Source organism: Eretmochelys imbricata, chromosome 21 (genome assembly GCF_965152235.1).
Source record: "Eretmochelys imbricata isolate rEreImb1 chromosome 21, rEreImb1.hap1, whole genome shotgun sequence".
NCBI classification, from domain to species: domain Eukaryota; kingdom Metazoa; phylum Chordata; order Testudines; family Cheloniidae; genus Eretmochelys; species Eretmochelys imbricata.
In genome coordinates this window covers 10,464,708-10,482,170 of record NC_135592.1, presented here as the reverse complement: position 1 = coordinate 10,482,170, position 17,463 = coordinate 10,464,708, and the positions used below count along the sequence as shown (strand labels likewise).

At 48.6% G+C, this 17,463-nt stretch overlaps 1 protein-coding gene across 1 annotated transcript in view; it reads left to right on the top strand.

Moving 5' to 3' along the window:
- Positions 1-17,463, top strand: part of GRM4 (glutamate metabotropic receptor 4) — a 167,380-nt gene that overhangs the window by 29,086 nt on the left and 120,831 nt on the right. The window contains exon 2 of the mRNA XM_077839576.1: positions 14,861-15,077. Within this exon, the coding sequence (XP_077695702.1) occupies positions 14,861-15,077 (217 nt within the window). The remainder of the gene's footprint in view (positions 1-14,860; positions 15,078-17,463) is intronic.

Below are 17,463 nucleotides of genomic sequence, written 5' to 3'. Positions count from 1 at the left end.
CTTTATTCAGGGCCAGGCTTGGCTGTCAATTACGCTGGTGTCCATCAGGAATAACTCAGCAGCAGTTGGTCTGTAGGCATTAATATGTGTTTCTGGCTTTTCTCGTGCTTTTCTCATGCAGGGGGGTGGATCAAGGGCCTGTCAAGGTTTAGAAGACCAGATTCTGACCTCTTCTACTTAATTGAAGTAATTGACTTAATCTGCAGCAAAGAAGATTTAGGTTAAAATTAGGAAAATCTTTAACTGTAGGGGTAGCTAAACTCTGGAATAGGCTTCCAAGGGAGGTTGTGGAATCCCTGTCATTGGAGGGTTTTAAGAACAGGCTGGAAAAATACCTGTCAGGGGTGGTCTAGGTTCACCTGGTCCTGTGACAGTGCAGGGAGTTGAACTTGATGACTTCTCGTGGTCCCTTCCAGCCCTACGTTTAATAGGCAGTGGGTTTAGAACAAATAAAATGAAGTATTTCTTCACACAATGCAGAGTCAACCTGCACCAGAGGATGTTGTAAAGGCCAAGACCATAACAGAGTTCAAAAAAGAATTAGATAAGTTCACGGGGGATAGGCCCATCAATGGCTATTAGCCAGGATGGGCAGGAATGATGTCCCTCACCTCTGTTTGCCAGAAGCTGGGAAATGAGCAACAGGGGATGGATCACTTGATGATTCCCTGTTCTGTTCACTCCCTCTGGGGCACCTGGCACTGGCCACTGTTGGAAGAGAGGATACTGGGATAGGTGGACCTTTGGTCTGACCCAGTAGGACCATTCTTAAGTTCTTATGTACATTTCTATGATTTTATGGTGTTAACAGGAAGCTGAGTCCTGCTTGCATGTGCTGGAGTTGACACCTGCTCACAGAATCGCGTGGATTTACTGCGACACTGCAAGTTCTACAATATCTAGGCTATTTGGCTGCAGTTTCCCGGTAGCTAGGATCAGGAAGCTGCCAATAGCCCCAAAGGGCCAATGAACTAACTAACAGCATCTCTACTGCCCTGCTTATTCCAACCACCCATTCCAGAAAGAGTCTTCCAGTGGCAACATGACAACAAATGCCTCTGCATTAATCTAGAGTCCTAGATCTCATGGGGTCAATGCAGGAATCATTGGGTGAAGTTCTGTGGCCTGTGTTATACAGGAGGTCAGACATCACCATAATGGTCCCTTCTGGTCTTAGAATCTAGAAATCTTAGCCAGGGAGACCTCAATGGTGTATGCAATGATGTGGCTTGGGGGTTCTGTGCCCTGGCTATTCCCTGGATGCTATAAGGTCTGTAGAGACCTCACGCAGCTGAGTCCAAGTGAGGACAGCTCTTAGGAGCTAGCGTGTCAAATGGCCCAGGAAGTCACTCCTTGCACAGGGCTCTGCACCAGTGCAGGGAAAAATAAGACCCCTTCTCTAGCTCCTCTCCCTTCCTCAGAAAGGAATCTTCCCTTCTGTTCAATTAACTCTCTCCGCCCCTCCTTCGTTATGACACGTCAGACTACAATTATCTTCGCCCCTCAGAAGCGAAGGGGGAGGCAGGAGGAGGATGTGTACCAGATATGGTTTTAGGAGCAGCTAATTCCTAAACATAATTATTAATTTCATGCTTATCTTATACTAACCTCTGGTTCACAGAGAAGATGGAATTGATTTAATTAGAATTTCCATCATCAAGCAATTTGGATCAGAGCTTTTAATTAGGATAGCGTAATAAACCGCAGGGGCTGTTGGAACAAGGGTTTCTAATTGATGCCTGCTGGCCTTTTTAATCAGCGCTGGGAGGTAAGGCAGTCTTCTCACACAGCCCACTACCCCTACCAACTCCCCGCAGGATATGCCGGAGATATGGGGTGGTAAATCTGGCCTTGTGAAGTGTGATGGGCCAAATTGCAGACCCTACCCTTTCAGGCCACCTTCAGGGAATCCCCATGAGCATATCCCACCAGTAGACGTTTTGCGATGGTTGTTCCGGTGGCCAGCAGAACCCTTTGAATAAGGGTAGCTGCATCCCAGGCAGACCGCAGGCTGCAAACGCATACGAGCTCTCTGTCAAGGGATATAGAATCACAGAATATCTGGGTTGGAAGGGACCTCAGGAGGTCATCTAGTCCAGCCCCCTGCTCAAAGCAGGACCAATCCCCAATTTTTGCCCCAGATCCCTAAATGGCCCCCTCAAGGATTGAACTCACAACCCTGGTTTTAGCAGGCTGATGCTCAAACCACTGAGCTATCCCTCCCCGCCACCCAAGCATATGAGCACCTTCAGATGGGGCCGCCTTCAGGTCCTGCGACCTGGGCAATGCTGTTGAACAGCAGGTCAGTCCAGCCCGGTCAGTGTTTTTCAGTATGACCACTGATCTTTGGGGGCCCAGCTTGGGACACCTTAGGGGGCCATTTTTCATAGGTGCTGAGCACCCATGGCTTCATAGGGAGGTGTGGGTACCCAGATCTTTCTGAAAATCAGCCCCCTCAGCTGTCTCCAGTTGAGCTTCCAAAAATCTAAAGGCACCGCAAAAAAAATCAGCACGCAGTGAATATTTTGCCCTAGGTGGCCACTGGCCAGCACCAGGCGCTTCCAAGAAAGGACCTCATTGCTCTGTGCTGGAGGAAGGGCTGGTGGGGGAAGGTTATTCCTGACCCCACTTGGTAGCCAGCATCTGCCCGAGACTGATCTCCTCTGGGAACCCACCCTTGTGGGGATAGCAGCTCTGTGACTATGCATGGGGACCTCATTTTGCTCTCCCTGCCAGCATCGTTTCTAATGCACCTGATCCTGTAGTCACTGCTGATGGGCCCATGACTCCCAGCACTGGGTGTCTCCATCCTCCACGCCCTGGAACACTAGTTAATCTGCAAGACCAGAGTGACCTCCACACCCCTTTGTGCCTCCCCCGCAGGGGAACCTCGCAGTGCCCAGCCCACCTCAGGGAACTACTATGGGTGGCCAGAGAGAGTGCCCTGCAGAGCCGGCAAGGGTTGTTTCCACTGAGTCACTCCCCCCCAGCCCTCACTTAGGGTTTGTGCCTTAGCCTTTCTGATTTTGTTCCTACATGTTTATGCTATTCGTTTGTACCCTTCCTTAGCAATCTATCCATATTTCCACTGTTTGTAGGATTCCTTTTTGAGTTTCGGGTAATTAAAAAGCTCCTGATGGAGACATATTGGCCTCTTACTACTGTTGTCTTTCCTTCGCATTGGGATAGTTTTCCAGTTGTGTTGGCTCATTGAGAAACAGCCAGCTCTCCTGAGCTCCTTTTTCCCTTCGATTTTCTTCCCATAGGACCTGACCTACCAGTTCTTTGCATTTGTTAAAATCGGCTTTTTGAAGTCCATTGTCCTTGTTCTGTTGCTCTGACTCCTTCCTTGCCTTAGAATTGTGAAATCTATCATTTGATGATCAGTTTCACCCAAGTTGCCTGCCACCTTCAGTTACGCTACCAATTCAACCCTGTTGGTCAGAATCAAATCTAAATCCTTGGTTTCTTCCTCCACTTTCTGGAACAAAACGTTGTACCAGGACATTCCAAGAACTTACTGGAAATTTTGTGTTTTGCATACAAGACAACAGCTTAATACTAAGATAAAGATATAGCACCATCTACCAGTGGAGGTGCTGTCTACACTAATCATTACATATTTTGGGGTTCTGTTAAAGAAACAAGACATCCTTGGGATTCTCTGGCTAGGTTTTTTAGGAGTTGCTATCACAGTATTGATCAGACGAGATCAGGACTCCACAAAATCCTCCAAATGAGTCACGGAAATAAGACGGGTCACTTAATCACTGTTCATAATCAGGATGACAGCCCTCAGGGTCTCTGTGACTCCAGGTCCTGTTCTACATGGGGACTTTTCTCGGGCTGCTATGGCATTTGGTCCTGAAATTTCCCTTTAGAACTCTTTTTTTGTTTTTTTCCCCAGCTATTACAGCTCTGGCTAATTGTGCTGGGGCTCAAATTGGTGGTTTAAGTTCAAGAATTCCATCCCTGCAAACCTCGGCTGGTGGGATAACAGAAAATTGCTGTCTTTGTCTAATTTTCTTCAATCTGAAATTGATTCAGTTAAATTGGTGCCTTCCACTGTTATTAAATAAAAATGGTCTATTAGCTCATAAACTGGCAGTAATGAAATACATAAGAAATCAAGGCACCTTTTCATTTTGACTGTCAGGAGGGAGAAGCAGCTTTTAAGGTAGATCACAATGATCCTTTGATAGGAAAAGTTACCCACCACTTCATGCCAAAGATGACTTGCAGTCCCCGGGGCTCCATATGTGCTATCTAACTCTGCAGGTGAATCTGATGGGATTCCCAAGGCAAAGGGCCTTCTGTAATGATCTTCGGTCTGTTCTGATTAAGATAAGGAGGGTCTGATTCTCCATTCAGTTGTTCCCAGAGTAACTCAGTTGACTTCAGTGTATACTGATCACACAGGGGAGCTGGTGTAACTCTGTGAGGCCTGATTCTCAGCAGCTCCACTCATGTGCTTGGGATGGGCAGAGGGGAGGGCTGCAAAAGGGGTCTTTGTGCTCTCCATCTTTTGGGAATGGCCAGCGTACAGCCTTAGGGTCACTCTGCTTTGCATGGCTCTGTAGGGCAAGTGAAGAATACTGCTCTCCAGCCATGCCCCCATCTCACCCTGACCTGCTGTCTATGCTAGGAGCTGGAATTGGGGGGGGGCCCGTTGATTTCTTATGCCAGCAATATATCGGCCAGGGAGACCCCTAGCTACCAGCATAAAGGGGCCTTGGTTTACTGAACATTTGCCCCTTGACTTCAGTGGAATTCCTCGCACCCCAGCTGGGTATCTGGCCCTGGGAGTGGATGGCGTTGGGTCAGTTGCCGATTACCTGACACCTCTGTCCTTAGACTGTCAGGAGTGGGGAATGGGGAGGGGAGGTGATCAGGGATTCTCCTCATGGAACCTGCTCATCAGTATCTCTATTGAATAAAGATAAGTGGAGGATGGTGGCGTCAAACCTCTGCCAGGCCTCCTTTACTGCATCCTCTGCTCTTAATGGGAACGGAATGGTGTTTCCCCCCATCGCTCTTCTGGCTTCTGGGGGAATAGGGAATCGTGTGGCTGCTGAGAAGCTGGGAGAGGAAGGGATGTCAGCCCTTTCTGACGCTGACAGCAGTTCAGGAGGATCAGTGTTCGTTTATGCTGTGAGAGAGGCTGGATTTCAGACGCTGCTGGATTTCAGGTTTTTTGGGGTTTCAAGAGGTGCTGCCTCTATTTGCAGTAGAATTGTCCTTCCCCCTTTGTTTCTTTTCTTTTAAAAACTTTGAATTCCCTGCATGCGGTTGCTTTTATGTATCTAAAAGCACTTTTGTCTTTCATCTGAGAAAATAGCTGATGTCGGGAGTTAGGCTATTGTAGAACAAGAGATCAAAAAGGAGGGAAAAAAAAAACCCAGGCAGAAGGATTGTTATGAAACTGTAATTTTGGAACTGGCATTTTATTTCCGCCCTTCTCCCCTGAATCCAAAGCAGGTTATAGAGGAAAAGTCCTTCGGTTTCTTTGTTCAGTTATTTAAACTAGAGCTTACAGTTTGTAGCTTGCAGATCAACAGGTATTTCCGAGGCTCAGTGTGGTAACAGGCTAAAACAAAATCTGCAGACCAAATTTGCCAAAAGAGGGACTTGACTCATGGCATTTTGCCTAAAGGTAGGCATAGCTCTGCAAACTCCTATGCAGTCCTGCCACACACTTCAATCGTAGCTCTGAGTTCCCTCTGCTATACCGGTAGTGAGGACCCCCGCCCCCCAACTCTCCCAATGCACTTAATCTTGACCTTCAGCACCCTCTGCTATTTCAGTCCTGGGCCACTCCTATAGAGAACATCAGCTGTATGTAGCAAATCCTGCTCAGTTTGATGTGTGAACAAGGGACTCTTCAGGAGCTAGGTTGAGGTCACTGAAGTTTGTGATCAAAGTCAGGTTTAAATCCAGCTGTGTTGAGGTCAAAGGCCATCTTGGCGTATACCCATTGATCTTCTCTCTGCCCATCCATATTCCATATGGTAACTGTGTGAGGATTTGGGTTTCCACCTTGTGTATGTACCGTGTGTGCATTTGGCATGTCTGTAGATGTCCGCGGGTGTAATATACTTGTTCTGTTTGTGTCATCTTGCCTGGCAATAACAACCTGCTATGTACTCCCAGCGAGGGAAGGCACTCTTTTGACTCCAATGGTAGGGACTTGCCCATGAAGAACCAGGGTTCAATCCCCAGCGATGCCATGGTGTCTCTGTACATAGCTGTGATTCATTTGGGATACAGGCACCCATGTCTCCCTTGGGAACTGCGTGTGTGTGCAGGTGGATGTCTGTATATGCATCGGCCATGTCTGTGTATGCATCTATGACAGGACTTGCAGCTGTGAAGACACAGGTCTCCACGGTAATGAATACAAAGGGGATTGTTTATTGAGACCGACTCAGGCTCTCTCTAGCTCCTAGCCTGGGCTGGCTTGCCTCACTACACAGGAGCTCCTTAAGTCCTGGCCTGGGTGAGGCGACCCTGGAGTGGACTGGTGTGAATTCTGCTCGTGCTGTTTCCCAAGCCCACTTTGCGAAGCTAGACCAGCCCTGTGTCAGTGGATGAATCTCAAAGCCCGAGGCTGAACGTTGGAAGCAGCAGAGCAGGCTCAACCAGGGCATTTTCTTTTGTTTCCTCGCCCCTGCTCCCGCAGCCTCCCCCTTGGGAAGAGGGCTGCTCTTGGTTTCCGTCTGGCTGGGTTTCGATCTGAAGAGACAAAAGCAGAGATGTGCGACTCTCTGGGCGCCAGGGTTTTGTGCAGGCTCCCGCTCATGGGATCAGGAGCAAGGCACAATGCACAATGAGCTCCAAGTTAATGCATGGAAGGTGAGGCTGCTGCTGGGAAGCAGGTTCTGGAAGGTGTGGAGGGCAAAGGCTGGGAGCCCACACTCTGCTCAGAAACTCAACCGGATCCTGAGACCCTGGGGATGCGTGAGATAGGATGGGCCCACTGGGAATGTACTGAGTCTGAGCAGCCCATGGCCACTAAGTGCCCAGGGCATTCTGAAGTCTACGGGTGAGGTAGCACCTTCAGGGGAAGCATGGTTGAGTGGTTAGAGCTCTAGCCTACAATGGAAAGACCTGAATTCAGTTCCTTGCTTCCCCATGGACTCCCGTGTTAACCTTGAGCAAAAGTCCCCTAGTCTCTCCCTCCAATGGAGGATAATAGCACTGCTTTATCTCACAGAGGCGGCGTGAGATAAATGCACTGAAGATTGGGAGGTGCTCTGGTGTGACCGTGACGGGGGCCAGGTAGATATCTTACAGGTTGGGGATGCTGGGTCTTGGTGGAGCCGGATGAAACTTTTTCATCTGAAACTTTTTTTGGCAAAACCACGTACATTTGGCGACACTAAAGCGTTTTGCCCCCTGGTCCTGTTTTCGCTGAATTGCTCCTTTCGGGAGAAACCAGCAAAAATTCCAAGGAGTTGAAATGTTCCATTCTGACATGATCAAAATGGGACCATTTGGATTTTTCAGCGGCAGCATGGCTTTTGGTCTTGACTTTTCCTTCCGTTTCATTTAAAAACATTAAAAAAAAAAAAATTTGGTTTGGGCCCAAACCATTTTTATTTTTTTCCCCCAACTATACGATTTGCTGAATTTTTTTAAAAAAATTTGGTTTTGGGGCAACCCAAAATGACCCCCCCCCCAACACACACACAATTTTTTGGGAATCGCCTGCCAACCACTAATCTGTTTGCGCAGCTGTAGTCCTGGGTACCAGCACATAGCTCCTTCTTTGTTTCGTTCCTGCTCCCTAACTGTAAATCTCTCTAGTGTCAGGGGATGTTAAAATGAGGCCCTTTTACAAAGGCAGAGCTCAACGTGGGTCTCAGTGGAGCTGGGAAGTTTATGATGAGCTTCAGAAGGTGGGAGCTGCACTCCATTAAGCAGCTGTGGGCCTGGTGGATTGGTGCTTGGAAGAAAGATGGGCAGCAAATTGGATTTTGGAGGGTCTTTCTGTGATTCCCCTGCTCCAGGGGGTGACCTGACAGCAGCGACTTTGACGTTACCAACCCTACCTCTGCAATGGAACAGCCCTACAGCTCACACGCACTCTGACTCACGCATCCGTGGCACATTCTAATCCAGATGCACACACCTGTGCACACTTGTCTGGCACATCCTAATCCAGATGCACACACTCATCCAAACGCACATAGGCCCGCTAACCCACCTGTAAACGTGCACTCGCCGCACGCCCGGACACAAACACACAGCCCTACTCCAGCACTCCTCCTGTCTCTCTCTCTCTCATCCCTTCCCTCCCTCACCTTCTTGCAAAACGTGCAATACCTCTTCTTTGGGTGTGTCATTTTTGACTGCGCAACTTCCACCATCTCTGTCTCAATGAGAAAGGAAAGAAGAAGAAATGGAGACAGGAAACAACCCCCTCCCCCCCAACCGAAAACCAGTTACAAGATGAGCGCTTTATTGGCTGAGCAGAATTTCAATGATGCGTCTCACACAGACACTCACACTCTCTCAGCTGGTCACAGATATCCAATAAGCAGATCACAGCACCTTGGAATGGAGCACAGAGCAGATTGTCACACAGAATAATCCTATTTGTGCCCTGATAAAGTTTTTCTCTCTCTATCTCTCCAGGTAGTTAAAACAGAACCCACCGCTTTACAAGGGGCTTTTAATATTCTGGTGGAGTCGTGGGCTTACAACACTGGCATTACATTTAATGGGGGTGCGGGGGGGACTAGAGTGAAAGAGAAAAGCAAATAAATAAATAAGAGAATCTGAGAGATGCAGCAAGGGGAAAAGAGCCAACTAGAGTGAGAAAGAGAGGAAGAGGAAGATGAGAAAAGAGGGCTGTGGCCACAGGGAATGTGGTGTGTCAGGGGAGCACCCACTATGGGATTTGGTAGAAATGGGGATTTGCCATCTGGGGTTCTTTATGTGAGAGCTTTCTTTGCTTGTTGCCCCTTTCGGGACAAAGGCAAGAATGAAGGATGCTGGGGTGTTCCTTTGCAGGATAACCTCTGACTCGGTTGGTCATTCCCCTCTGTTCACTGGAGTGAGACCCTCAGCTGGGTTTTTAATCCCTTAGCCCTGGGATGCAGATACCCCATGTGGCAGTCCTGGGGGTGCATTGCCGGAGGACTGCAGTGGGAAGCTTTTGCCTGAGCCAAAGCGTGCAGTCTTTGCTCTGTTATTCTAACAGACCACAACCCGTGTCTGCTGTTCCCTTCTAACGGCTCTCTGGATGCCTTGGGTCTTTGTTTTCATTTGCTGGTGACTCAGCCAACAAGTAATTTCTATTCATCTATCAAGGACAACATAAATACAAGAAAATCGTAGGCTTGTGTGCGTTGATTTCTGGGAGGGAAGAGTGCCTGCAAGTTCAGGTTGCCCTTGAGGTCCATGCCATGTACCAATACGCTTCTCGATTCCAGGGCGTTTGAGTGCCCACTTAGCACAAGTCTTCCCTATAGCTCTGCCAGGCTACCTCCTAGCAATTGCCTTATCAGGAAGGTGGCCTGTAGAGTCCTGTTTTTGAAACACACAGGCAAGGGCGGCTTGTGGGTGGTCACCCTAAAGAGCGTTGGGTTACACCACTAGTTATGCAGGAGCAAACCACTTCATGTGTACCCATAATTAGAGGGGGCGTATAATCAAGCTCAGGGCCAACACTACAATTACTTGATCTTGTAGCTTTCATTATGAACAGCCTAGCATGCAGCTTCTGGGCATCTAATCTGCTCCAAAGGCTCAGGTCAGACTGACCTGTCCCTCCCTCTGCCTCCGCTTTTAGTCTGTGGGCTACCTGATTGCTTGACCCAGGTGTTATGCCTCCTTCAGAGTGAGCACAGTCTGTGCCAATTTGCCTGCATTCAGTATATATCCAAGTAGCCTGTGCTGATTGCAGCATTGCTATAACCTCTAGCAGTCTTCTGGGGGCTATTCCCTGATTTTAAACTATAAGGGGTGGAGGACAAAGATTTAGGTTGTAGCTCCTAAACTGATGATTTTGGTAACCCAAATCAGATTTGACTCCTGGCTTCCAGAAGGGAAAGATGGGGTTAGGTAACATTCCCTTGCTGCCCCAGCTCTCAATCCGTTCTGAACCATTGCTCTAGCATGGTGTTCGAGGACAGTGTACTACCAGACCATCTTTCAGATGAGATGCAAAACCCAGCTCCTGATCCTTTTCACGAAAGATTCCTGAGCAATTCAGGTGGGTTTTTTTGGCTACCGAAGAGTGATACCCTCATATCCTGGCAACACTCCAACTCAGGTAACTACATTTCCCCAGGTCTTTTAAAAAAAAAATCCCCTGAAGTTTTAATTGAGCTCCACTGTTCTTCTTCACTTCCTGCCCTCAAGTGCTGCACTGTATTGTGTGCTGTTAGACAGCTGTTGAGTTCCACCCCAGAGGTGGCTGCCTTTAAGTGGTGGCAGGATTGATTCCTGTACGCATTGTTTGCAAAGTGCTTTAGGAAACGAGGCGCGGTAGCAATATAAGCCTGAAGCCAACAAACTCGTAGCTGAGAAAGCACACGACCAATTTAACACTGGATACATCTCCTATAAGGGAACAGCAGGTTGGTGAGGGGAGGATGGACTTGATTTAATAGGCCTTTTCTATCACTAAGATTAATTAATGTCTGCAGAGCATTCTGAAGTGCTATATAAGTGCTAAGCAGCTCAAGATCATAAATCATTCTAATGCACCATTCAATGCAAGTCAACTCTGATTAATTTTAAAGGCATATTTATTGCTTTGTTTGGAGAGAATTTCAGAACCTGTACCTCGCGGAGGGTGAAGTCAGGACCCTCTCCTTCCCCCAGGCTCGCTTGGATGGTGGACTGTGCCAAAACTAAATCCTGGAGAGGCTCTTTAAGGCTATGGGGCCTTGCTATCATGGTTGGCTGGTGGAGTTCCTCTTGGCATTGTCTGGGATTCTCTGTTTGGCGGCTCCTCCTGGTTGCCTTATTTGGTATGTCTTATCTTCATCCCATCCCTGTCTTTTTCCATTCGTTGTCCCTGATTTCTGGGCTCTGTGGCTCCTCCTTTGACTGGGCGGGCGGGCCTTTTGTTCTGGTGGACTCCACTCATCTTCTCCAGAATTCAAATAAGCAGCCTCCACTCCCCTCCCCTCCCCATGGCCTTTCCTTGGTTGTCCCCCTGGCCATTTAATTAATCTTTGTGGTTCCTCCCTTCTCCTGATGGGGAGCTGCTGTTATTGTTCCTGTGGTGGAGTTCTTTCCCAGGGGTCAAATGGCTGGACCTCCTTCCATCCTTGTTCTCCTTGAGTTGCCCCAACTTATCAGTCCACCCCAGTCCCTTTTTGGCTCCTCCCCTTCTCTGAGAGTGGGCAAGGTAAGCGGGAGGAGCCTTTTGGGGGTTTTTCTTGTCAACCTGGGCTGCTAGTGGTGATACAGACAGTACTAAGGCTGGGCCTCTGCTCTCTGGAGTTGTACTTTTGCTTCCAAGCCTTGTCAGCTGAGAAATGGTCCTAAGCTTGACTGGCGAAGAATGCTTACACTCTCATGCATGCAGAGAGCACACAGAGGAGATCAAAGTGGCCTGACAGGCCAATGCAGAGAATATTACACACAGAAAGCTGGGGAGGGGAAGCAGGGTGCGGGAGGTGTTAACTGCTCTCTGTCAGCCAGCCAGGCACAGAGCTCCCATGCTACTCCAAAGGCAATCAAAGAGACTTGTTGAGAACTCAGTTGCTCTGTGGTTCTCCCCCCACCCTCTTCTAGGAGTTGAGGGCTGTCCCCTTTGAAGATCGACATAATTAGGCTCAAAGCGTGCGTGGAGGAGAGGCTGGTGAGAGAAAAGAGGAGATAAAAAGGGGGAAAAACTAAAGCATCACAGAACCGTTTTGCTGGCTGTTTAGGCAGCATCATACCTGGGTGACACAAGCCCTTTAGTTCCTCTCCTTTCTGGCAGGGCCTGGGAGAAGGGTTTAGAATTGATCTAGATTTGTTGTTCTCTTCTTTTTCCTCTTGTATTTTTCAGGAGAAGACAGTTGGCTTCTTCTCTTCTTGGGGAGACTCTGGAATCTCCCCATCTGCTTGGCTCTGTTGCAAAGCTAAGAACTTTTGTGGGAGAAAATACAAAAGAGCAACTGTGTTTTTTATTTTTCCCCCTCCCAGCTCTTTGTATGTGTCATCAAACCGACTCTGTTAATCGGGGAGCGAGGAGGAGAAAAATATCCCCGTCCTTTTTTGTTTCCTCTCCCAGGCTCCTCAGTGCAAGGAGCTTTCCAGAGCTCAGGTCTTTGGCAAGGATCAAAGCTCTTGGAGTGTCAAAAAGTCATGGCACTTGGAACCAAGATCCCTCAGTCTTTTCATCTTCCCTCACTCTGTTTTCTCCTTGCGTCGCTGGCCTCTGGCTGCTGTATTTGGAAAGCATAGAATCATAGAAATGACAGGCTGGAAAGGACCTGAAGAGGTCACCATGTCCAGCCCCCTTTGCTGAGGCAGGACCAAGTCAAACCTAGCTCATCCCTGACAGGTGTTTGTCCAATGTGTTCTTAAAAACCTCCAATGATGGGGATTCCACGACCTCCCTTGGAAGCCTGTTCCAGAGTTTAGTTACCCTTCTAATAATAGTTTATTTTTCCTGATAGCTAACCTAAATCTCCCTTGCTGCAGATTAAACCCGTAACTTCTTGTTTTGCCTTCAGTGGACATGGAGAACAACTGATCACTGTCCTCTTTATAACAGCCCTTTACGTATTGGAAGTTATCAGGTCAACTCACCATCTCCTTTTCTCAAGACTAAACATACCCTTTTTTTTTTTTTTTTTTTAACTTTTCCTCACAGGTCAGGTTTTCTAAACCTTTGCTCATGTTTTGTTGCTCTCCTCCGGACTCTTCAGTTTTTCCACATCTTTCCCAAAGTGTGGTGCCTGGAATTGGACACAGTACTCCAGCCTGACCGGTGCTGAGTAGAGTGGGACAATTACCTCCTGTGTCTCACACACAACACTCCTGTTAATACTCCCAGAATGATGTTAGCATCACGTTGTTGATTTATATTCAGTTTGTGATCCTCCATCACCCCAGATCCCTTTTGGTAGTACTGCCCCCTAGTCAGTTATTCCCCATTGTGTAGTTATGCATTTGATTTTTCCTTCCCAAGCGAAGTACTTTGCACCTGTCTTCACTGAATATCATCTTGTGGAATTCAGACCAATTCTTCCAATTTGTCAAGGTTGTTTTGAATTTTGAGCCTGTTCTCCAAAGTGCTTGTAACTCCTCCTTGCCTGGTGTCATCTGCAAATTTTATAAGCGTACTCACCACTCCATTAGCCACGTCATTAATAAAAATACTGAATAGTACTGGACCCAGGACAGAATATGCCCTCCCAGTTGGACAGTAAACCATTAATAACTACTCTTTTGAGTACGGTCTTTCAAGCAGTTTGTGCACTCACCTTATGGTAATTTCATCTAGCTCACTTTTCCCTACTTTGCTTATGAGAATGTCATGTGGGATTGTATCAATAGACTTTCTAAAAATCAAGATGTATCACATTTACTGCTTCCCCCCCCATCCATTAGGCCAATAACCCTGTCAAAGAAGGAAATTAGCTTGCATTTGCATGATTTGTTCTTGAGAAATCCATGCTGGCTATGCCTTATAACCCTATTATCCTCCAGGTTCTTACAAATTGATTAATAATTTGTTCCAGTATCTTTCCAAGTATTGAAGTTAGGCTGACTGGTCTACAATTCCCTGGGCCCTCTTTGTTCCCCTTTTTAAAGATAGGTACTGTTTGCCGTTCTCTAGTCCTCTGGGATCTCACACTCCCCCTATGAGTTCTTGAAAACCATTGCCAATGTGTGGTCTGTTGGACTGGGCCAAAGGAGACCAGAGTTCTATTCAGCGCCAGCTCGGTGGGCAGGCGAGCAGAATGGATGCCCTGAGTGCCAGTGTCCACAGGGTATGTTTTTGTTCTTTGCTTAGCTGCTGGTGTGGGCGGTGCGAAAAAGTTTTCCTCCGCTCAGGCCGGCAGAACAGCTAGGGCCATTCCTGGTTCTATTCTTAACCTGCTGTTTGACGTTGGGCAAGTCACTGCCAGTCCGTGCCTCAGTTTCCCCATCTGTAAAACAGGGGAAATGATACAGGCCTGCCTTTATGAAGTGCTTTCAGATGTGGATGGAAAGTTTCTGTACAAGAACACTGTTATGATCTTATTGCACCTAGATGCATCTACAAAACACTTGTCCACTCCTCAGCTCCAGCCCCGTATTGCTCAGGTGCTGGTAGAGAGCTGGGGCAAAACTTTCAGTGTTCTGCTGGCATTGAGTTGCTTGCACCCAAGAGTCCTCACGGTGCTGTGACTGGGAGAAGCCCAGATCGGATTGCTGAAGAACTGCTGCTGGAAGGAGAACTGGAGTATCCCCTGGTAGCATGCAAGCAAAAGTCTTTGTTTTCTTCCTTCCCAGCCCCCTTATTTGAAGTCCAAGGGTTGGTGAACATATCTTAGTGCCCGGGAAGGTGCAGTATTATTGGGAACCTAAGTCCGGGTTTCTATCTCTAGTGGTGACCGATGGTGCGCTTATTCCAACAGCGAGAGAAATCGGTTTAAAAAAATAAGACTTGAGGGGTGGGAATGGGTTTTAAAACACAAGGGTAGACAATGATTGTGAATGTGAGTCAACAAGGCTCATCCGTCGGTACTTCATATATCCGCAACACCCCAGTCTTGCCTTCTTCAACTGTTGCACCTGCTGTGTGATTTGTGTGACCTCCCTCAAGCCGTCCCGTGTCATGTCAGTGAGATGGCTTGTGGTCTAAGGCTCCTGCAATTTGCTCCTCTTTATTTCAGTGACCTCTCTTTCCTTGCCCCCGCAGATACCCCAGATAAGCTATGCTTCCACTGCCCCTGACCTGAGCGACAACAGTCGGTACGACTTCTTTTCCCGCGTTGTTCCCTCCGACACCTACCAGGCCCAAGCAATGGTGGACATAGTCAAGGAGCTCAAGTGGAATTACGTCTCCACATTAGCCTCCGAGGGAAGCTACGGCGAGAGTGGGGTGGAGGCCTTCATCCAGAAGTCCAGAGAGGATGGTGAGTGAACTTCCTGCCGATATACAGGCCATGGGGTTGAAATGGGGTCTGCAAGCAAAATACAGCTGGATCTCTTGGGGTGGACTGCATTATGGGTCATGGTGTCGAGAACTGCAGGGAAGTGGGGGGTAGAATGTATCTGGATACAGCTGGGGTTGAGTTAGTCCTTAAGCTTGGACGGCAACGTCTGCAGATTGGAAGCTGAAGGACGTGAGTTCTAGGCCCACCTCTAATCTCTCTCCATCACTGATCTGTCCATACAGCTGAATACATCAGGCAGGTGAGGAATGGCCTCTCTCTGGCTAGCTAGCAAAGACAGAGGTGATAATTGAAGGGGAAGGGCTGGTTTTTATGAAGCTTCTTGTGCGATCATCCTAGGGGCACTTGTCCTCAACTGCAAGTGTAAACTTTGTGAGGTAGCTGTGGCTCGGTCTGCTGTGATAACAGCTGCCCATTGGAGGTGCTGCATTAGCCCGCACCCAGGCCCGTGTCGTGTTGCCGGCACGGCAGAATTGGGAAGTGCTTGTTGGCATCTGGGAACAGCGACCACTGCGGCCTGTCGGCAGATTGTTGCAGCTTCCTGAGGCCCGTCTGTAGCATTGGGGGTTAGGCTGCTTTTTGAATTGGGGGGGCAGCTTGTGAGGGACTTGTGTGGTAGCATAACATAAAGCTCTGTCCACGTGGTTAGGCTCATACAATTCAACCTCAGTCATGATTCACCCTAGGGGGCCTTAGGGTCCAACGCACGACCCAGGTGCAATCGAGAGATGCTAGTGTCTGGCACGGGGCATGCGAAGAGTCTGTTCCCTTCGGCCTATCAGCATGAAACGCGACTAGAACACCGAGTTGAGACGAGGCCTGTGCTGGAGAGAGGAAATGTATGTGGAATGGGATGGATCCTCCTGTCTTTGCTTGCTCAGGGTTGGGCCCACTTGGAGTTTCGCCTGAACAAGGGTCTCTGGATTTATCCCTCTTTCCACCTCTTCCTCTTTCCCTGTGCTAAATCCCCAAATAGCCTAATGCGTGCTAATGCCTCTGTATATGTGCTTTCGGCCCATCAACCGTATTGTAATTGCTTATTCCTGCAGACCACATGGTGACCAAGTGCTCTACATTGGTACCACCCTGCAGCTAGAATCCCACCATAAATCTCGCCTAAACACTTTTAATTGCACCACTAAGGGTCACAGCAATGGTCTGCGGGGGAACGGCAGTTTGTGAGGCATCCCTGATGGCTGGGACTTGATGTCTAGGCTCTGCCTGGGCGGTCCCTGTGAGACTAAGGGAACTCTAGTGGTCCGGAGAGGAAGAAGCAATGCAGGGTGGGAATGAAGTGATAGACAAGCCCTCTCCCTTACTCCTCTTCTCCCCCTCCTAAGGTGCAGTCTCTGGCACAGGTGAGAGTTGCATTGGGGGCAGACTTAACCTGTCTGCAGCTGCTTAGCCACTGTGAGCTATTCGAGTGACTAAGACGAGCCGTCCCCTCCCGCTCCTGCCCTGACACCCCTCCGGCTCCAGGGTGGTTCCTAAGGGGCATGTGCCAGTGGGGATATTCCCTATGGGGAGTGTTGCCTGGCTGCCTTGTGGCCCCCTTGCACCTTCACAGCTGACAAATGGACCCAGAGTGTGGGGCTGCATCTCCCCCCACCAGTGGAGCATTGCATCTCTCCTGTTAACTCTGACCTCTCCTTCCAATGGGGTCTCTCCCCAGGCAGCCCCCGGTACCTGGGCGCCCTTCTGTGTCACTAGCACGGACAAAATAGCCAGCCCATTACAGCGGTGCCCGCCTGCTAAATGAAGTTTGATGTTTCCAACTTCTTTAACTGCGGTGCAAGAAGAGAAGGAAGGCAGGAGAGGGAGAGAAGAAAGAGAGGCGCTGATCTCCAAATTGAAATCTGAATGGAACGGCTGTGGGCTGCTGCTGACGTCCCCTTCTGCAGCCTAATCCTTCTGCAAGATTAAAGATGTCTTTGGCCACATATTGTATTGATTCATTCCCTGAAGTATAAATCATCCCTCTGCAGGCTGGCAACGAGTGGCTACAGCTGGGAGATTTTAAAAAAATGATTCTGGACCAATGATGAACCAGGCACGACATAAATTTCAAAGCCTTGATTAAGACTCTTTGTGTGAGCTGCACTGCCTATTGCTCCTGGAGGCCAGTGAGATGGGGGGCTAGGATGCTGAGGAGGAATGTTAGGGGCTCAGGGAGAAATTGTCTGCAAGGGCAATGCAGTCCTTTGTCGTTTATCCCCATCTGGTACTGTGTGATCCAGGCCAGGACTCGGAGACCTGGTGTTGGAGTCTGGAGTAGCAGAGGCTGCCTCAGTCTGGGAGTTGGCGAGCCAGAGAGAACCACAGGGACTGTCAGTGTCCAGCAGCCTCA